Here is a 6,527-nt window from a genome sequence, read left to right on the forward strand (position 1 = left end):
AGAACTCGAGGAGTAACCCCAGATAATCTGTCAGCGACTGAGGGTTATGGAACAATGTGACAAAAACTAAGAAAAGCGGAAGTCTCTGCGACAACTTTAAGAGACCAGTTCAGTACATTTTCATCATTTTCTTGATAGTAAACATTTTTACTTGTATTTGAATAATATATAAATATAAAGCAGAGAGGTGTCAATTTTTGTATAAATCTTTCTATAAGGCACTGGTGTAAAACTTGAAAGAAGATTATGTTCTTCGAAGTGGGCGTAACTTGAAATCTGCAGACTGGGGAGTCTTTCGGAAGACGGCGAAGAAGAAGCAGAAGAAGAAGCAGAAGAAGAAGAAGAAGAAGAAGAAGAAACAAATCCTGATCACGTGACTGGGAAGAGCATCTTCTTTGGTCCATTTTGGATGATAGCAAGAGTACCGTGCCATCCAAGAAAATGACCAAACTGCAATTTTTAAACGTCTTTTTGACCGAGCGTCTCATGCTTGCTGCACAGGAGATATACAAATCAGTCGAAGACACGATTTTGGAGTACCAAGAGGAGATAGCGATCAGGGAAAGGGAGAACGACCATCTGAGACGCCGACTCCGAGAAGCTGGAATTGAAATATGGCCAGGTTAGCTCCCCCTGAAAGCTAACTGGGTAGTTATGCACCTATTTTGCAGTATTAGCAGAGACGCGACGTGGCATTAGTTGCTACGATTAAGATTATGGTTGCCGGACATACACAGTAACTTATTAAATGGCTACAGAATAATTTTGCTTCACTTCTAAGCAAGTTAACTGTGGCCATTGGCAAGCTACTTGACATTAGCTGCTGTTTTTGTGAAGCGGCTAACATGTTAGCGACCTTTGTTCGTTAGCCAGCCAAGTAGCCGAGTAGCCCACTTCCAAGTTAGCATTTAGTTAGGATTGGTCCAGACATGACTTAATTCTAACCCGGATAATATTGATTTATGGTTGCATATAAACATTTGTATTGCACCGAGTTATAGTTTATTTGGCGTGAACATACACTTGAAATATTAGATAAAACGAGCAGACTACAGTTGTGTCAACAGTATTTGTCTGTTATGTTCTTGAACAGCCCATACACTTAGGCTCATGAAGTGTTGAAAAAATAGACATTTGTTATAAATGGGGATACTTGCTTTGATAATTTCAGTCAAGATGTAATCACAACTCTAACTTGTTGAGTCGTTTTTTTTGTTTTGTTTTGTTTTAATATAAGTGATGTTAAAGATACCAAATACATTCACTGTACATACTCAAAGATGCAGTGCACAGCCATGCCATTTAAAAGTGTCGTTTACATTTGAGGTTTTCAAAGTGTGAGATGGGCCTCTTCCAGGAAAACGCAAACAGTTTCAGGTGAGGCTCAGTAAATAGAGATTAGCAATTATTATTTATCAAAAGAGTAAGTTGTATTTGTTGTGTGGTTGAAAGGGTCAGATGTATCATTTCTGGCATAATTTGAATGCTTTTTTCCCCCCTTTAGTCAGAAACTAATAAATACGAGCACAGACCATTTACGTATTTATCTTCATTAGCATTATATCTGGTCACTTGTGTGTTTATCGGATTTAGCAACATAACCAGGATCCTATTTAAGATCAAAGCAAAAAGGTGACATGAGTGTGGTGGCTTCATTCCCAAATTTCATCTGAGGGGAGGCTTACTGTCTGTCTTTGAAAACCTCTGGCTTACTAGTTATACAGTAGTTAACAGTTAACAGTTTGTGGACTTTCTATCATTTTTACATGTATTAGTGTAAGCTGCCAATTGTGATACTGGACTCATGAAGTTTTAGCTTTAACCAACTGGTCTGAGGCATTTAGTCATGTAAAGGTTACAAGTCTCTTGTGTTATCCCCACTGAATTACCAGTTCTTCCTGTTTGTCTCATTTTCTGTTTAGATCATGCTTTGACCATTTAAGGTTCAGTTTATGAAAACATGTCTTGCTAAACAATCAAGCATTTCATACTTTGTATGCATCCATAATCCAATAAAGAATTAGTTCCTGTGTAACCGTTTCTGTTTCATTTCAGCATACTTTGTTCTTTAAAGCGAGCAACTAAAGGGATGTTGTACAGAGAGTGTCTGAGGTTACCATTTCCAGATGCTGTCCAGATGTCTTTTCACTTTATTCGTTTCGATTACAACCCAATTGAGCACTAAGTCATTTGAAGATTCATGTGACATTTACGCGCAAAAACTATGAAAATCTAAACTTAAAGATTTTCAGCTTTGCCTCTTCCTGTCAATCTCTTCTCAGATCGGCCATCCATGGCGCTGTTGGAGGAGGAGGACGGCGAGCATCCACGTCGTGAGTGGAGTCCAAGTATGGGACATGAGGAGCGTATTCCTATTCAGATCAAAGACAAAAGAGATCTGAGGACCAACCAGGGAGATGACCAGCTTCGGGGCCATGGCTCTTGTGGCACACCAGAGAATATGTTCACTCCCCCGCGTGTTGTAAATGAATACCCCCCGGATGGGCCCCACACATCCAGCCTCCCGCAGAGTCAAGGTGTGGAGAACAGGGAAAGGGATCCTGGATCTCGAGGCTCTTCGAGGCATGTGAAGGCAGAGAGTGGAGGTGGCCACAGAGGCTCTACTTCATCTAACAGTGGTGCCCAGCCTCTTGCGCCTGTCAACCCAAACTGCTCAAATGAGAACAACATTGACATCATTGGGGTGGAGAATGGTGGACAGATGGTTGGTGCTAAGGGAGCTGTTACTGGAGCTAACAGAGGACCGGCTCCTCTAATGCGTAGCCAAGGAGCGAATGCTGTGGACTGCCCCCATCAAAAGTCTCCTTTACAAGGTCACATGGCATCTTTCTGCTGCAAGGTTTGCGGTGAGGCGTTTAGTCACATTGGTCATTTGCATGTGCACGTACAAGTGCACACTCGGGAAAAACCTTACCGCTGTGGAGTATGTGGAAAATGCTGCAGCTCCTCCGGTAGACTTCAGGAGCACCAGCGGAGCCACACAGGAGAAAAACCTTTCCGCTGCCAGATATGTGGAAAGGGATTCACACAGATGGCTCACCTGAAGGTTCACATGAGGATCCATACAGGGGAGAAGCCGTACAGTTGCCCAGTGTGTGGCAAGTGCTTCAGCCGCTCTGACAAAATCAAAAGGCATCTTCAGACCCACAGTCGTGAGGGAAACTATTTCTCAGGGCAATGATGCAAGTGTGTTGTTTTAACAACCCAGTTTGTGAATAATATTCATGTTGGAAACTTTTTTTAAGCTAAAATTGCTGCCGTCGACAAAGCTTTTCTTCCTACTTTCCAAGAACTAGGAACTCTGCAACTCTTAAGAAACTTTTTTTTCTTATCTAATCTACTTCCTCAGTAGAATTTGTATTAGCCAGTTTAGTATGTCATTTACTGAATTTTGTATTTGTCGCTGAGTATGACATCTCTATGACACAACTTGGGTTCTTAGCTAGCCTTTCTGAATTATCTAGCCTTTTTCTAGTCATATAATTAGCATGAAGTCTTCCACACATGCCTTGAAACAAAGACTTAAAAAGAAATGCAAGAACGTTCAGCACATTGAGTTCACTATCGGCCAGTCACTTTATACCATTAAGTCCACACTTAAGTGTAAAAGTCGCAGACTTGACATTAATCTTGTGGTAAGTTAAAAAATGAAGAGTCAGTGTATGCATGAATCATCCTCATTTTCTCAGTTAAGTAGAAACTTGATAACGCCTGTGTACTATCTGACTTATTCTAACACTGCCAGCAGTTTTTTTTTTTTTTTTTTTTTTGTGTATTAACTTCAAGAACAGAAAAGTCTTTGGTGCAGACCTGCCTTATAAACTGTTGACTTGGAATAAGTCCAATCTGAGGGCTGTACTACAAAGCGAGACTGATGAAGTGTGTCAAAGATTGTTCTCTTTCAACCTGGCAGAGTAACTCATTCTCAACACATGACCTGCTTCAGAGCGTTTCAGATCAAACTGGCTATCTGCTGCTAACTGCTAACCTGTGACGAAGCAAGTACACTCCAAAACATCGGTGGTAAAAGCAGATAAATTCGTCTGACTGGCAGAGCTAACACACCCAATCAGAGCAGTTGGGCATCAGTGCAAACAGATTTTAACAACAAAAGCATCATCTGACAAAAGCACCACTCCAGTAACGTAAAGACGACGTCTGAGCAGTGAATTTGGCTCTGCTTACGCGTCCAGTGTTACTCCAACAGAAAGTTAGAAGTGGTAGATCGTCTTGAATGTTTTCTCACAGTCCACAGCATGTCAGACATGAGGCAGTCAATGATTTGGTTCCGCTCACCTGAATGAAACCTTTACAGGGACGGTGGTCCATTTAACTAGTGCAGTTGAACTGTAGCCGTGCCGACTCTTTTTCTCGTGGAATCCAGTCAAATAAAATGAAAAGAAGTATCGTAGGGGCGGAAGTTTTTGAATTTGAAAACAAATTGGAGGCGCCTCTTGTCATTGATGTTGGGAAAATGTTGTAAGTGTGATCGTCAGCTTTGTACTGTATGTAGATTAAGCTGATGAAATGCTGGCCTTCCAATACAGTCTGAAATCTAATTCAATTACATTTTTTCAGTATTTCATCTGTTACAAGGTTGATCCAACATGGACTGTCAAACTAAACCAAAAATGAACTCAGTGTTCAATTATCAACCTGTGGAGTGGTGAAGATTCTCAGTTATAAATGCAAACTAGTCGAGCAGTTTGTTCGTAGTACAACCTAACAAAGCTGCACAGTGACGGCACAGAAAACTCCGTGTCAAGTTACAGAGGGAACCTCCTAATGCACTGAGGTGTTGGTGGAGAAATCCTGTTTTTATTTGATTCCGATTTGCTGCTAAGTCCGTTGTGCGGTGCTGATGTTGCAGCTGGTGGATCAGCCCAGAAAACTAAAAAAATGGAAAACACTGAATTGGTTTCACTTTGATTTGGTCAAAAACTAAAGCACACATCTCTCATGATGTGATAGTGTCAGAGCTAAATGCCTCTTTTAAATGGCAGGCAGTGATGTGCAGCATTTACAGTAAACGGCCTGTGTAACATTCCCCTCCATCCAGCATTTTTTTCCCCACATTTCTCATACCTTTCCTTCCAAAAAAAAGGAACAAAAAAAGTTTCAGGTGATCTTAATATTTTGTGCAAAAGAAGCATGGTTGACGGCCTAAAACTTGCGCACGGTCTGTACTTGCAGATACATCAGAGCACGCACACAGTGTGAAAGGAAAGAACCGGTTAACAGAGCAAATTGATAACGACCGTCTTTGTATCCACGATCTCTAAATCGAGTTGACTCAACACAATCCTGGCTGTGTTGACCTTGCTTTGTTGTATACCCCTTGTTTTCTTGTCTTCCTTTTCCTCTCTCAGTGCTGTTACATTGTTGCGGAGCAAAATACTGCCATCTCAGTGTTTCATGGACAAAAAGGACAGATCTGTTGGGAGACTCCACCACTATTTAGTGAAATAATGTGAATCGCAGTAAAATACCACTACTCCTTACCCACGACGTGTTCAGGACTGTGGTGGTGTTTTTTTTTCTTTTTGTAGTACACGAAATGCACAACGGCGTCTGACGTGGAAGATGCAGAAATGTTCCTTAAAACAGGCCATACAGTATTACCTTTCTATGTTTTTTCTTTTTTTTTGTATTGTTTACGTGAGCAAAGATGATCACCTGTGATTCCAAAGTTCCAACCATTTGCATGTGTGGACTTTTTTGAAGAGACACATGTGGATTTTGATGGAATAAAAGTTCATTCTCTTCACATCTCTGACTGATCCCTTAACAGCAAGACCTACAGTTACCTTCCTCTTCTCAGGTGCTGCATTCATAACGCGAGGTCTGGTTCTCATAAAAGTCAGAAACTCAGGGTTTATGAGTGCTAATTAGTTGTTTGTTGCAGAAATAAACTCAAAGTCAACGATCCATATCTGAGTAACCCACAGAAAGGCGAATCGAACAAAAAACACGATGAAACTGTTGTACCTTCTGAGGACGTCAGAGCTCAGCCACTTCCTCAGTTATGGGACAACTCCAGCAAGTCTTCGGGGCTGAGCAGCGGCCCGTCACTCACAGTCTTCACAGGGGACGTCTTTACTCTCCAATACACAAGCTCTACTGTACAGAGTTGTATCACTGCTTATTAAATGTTATTTTTTAATAAAGTAGTAACCGAGAATCGGCTGAATGTGTCTTTCATCACGTTGTTTTAGTCACCCTTTCTTATGCATTTGAAGTTATTGACAGTAAAGAGCAGTGCAAAGGGTGTAAAATAACATCTTCTTCATCCCATTTGAAAAGATATGTGAATTCAGTTCAGACAGAGTGTCACACATGTTTGGAAGAATTCATGAGTATTCATTATATATATACATATATGTATTTATATAATCCAGAACATACTTCAAAGTGTCACAAAAGCCACGAGGGTTAACACAAACAAAAAAAGCAGCGGTGTTGGGCATCTATGTTCTGTGGCCTTATCTCAATGCAGAATAGAGCCA

The 6,527-nt window shown here is 41.0% G+C and overlaps 1 protein-coding gene across 1 annotated transcript; it reads left to right on the forward strand.

Moving 5' to 3' along the window:
- Positions 1–336: 336 nt before the first annotated feature.
- Positions 337–6,202, forward strand: LOC140303642 (uncharacterized). The gene is made up of 2 exons (XM_072382478.1): positions 337–622; positions 2,283–6,202. Exons 1-2 carry the CDS (start codon positions 442–444, stop codon positions 3,200–3,202), a joined length of 1,101 nt encoding a protein of 366 aa, XP_072238579.1. The 5' UTR covers positions 337–441; the 3' UTR covers positions 3,203–6,202.
- The last annotated feature ends 325 nt before the right edge of the window (positions 6,203–6,527 follow it).

This window comes from Leuresthes tenuis, unplaced genomic scaffold (assembly GCF_036924035.1).
Source record: "Leuresthes tenuis unplaced genomic scaffold, fLeuTen1.0.hap1 SCAF_3, whole genome shotgun sequence".
Taxonomy (NCBI): Eukaryota; Metazoa; Chordata; class Actinopteri; order Atheriniformes; family Atherinopsidae; genus Leuresthes; species Leuresthes tenuis.

What these genes read in the sequence shown, in the direction of transcription:
- LOC140303642 (XM_072382478.1), top strand. Translation starts at nt 442, where the DNA reads ATGACCAAACTGCAATTTTTAAACGTCTTTTTGACCGAGCGTCTCATG. An exon ending in TGGAATTGAAATATGGCCAG is followed by an intron (nt 623 to 2,282) that starts GTTAGCTCCCCC and finishes ATCTCTTCTCAG; the next exon opens with ATCGGCCATCCATGGCGCTG.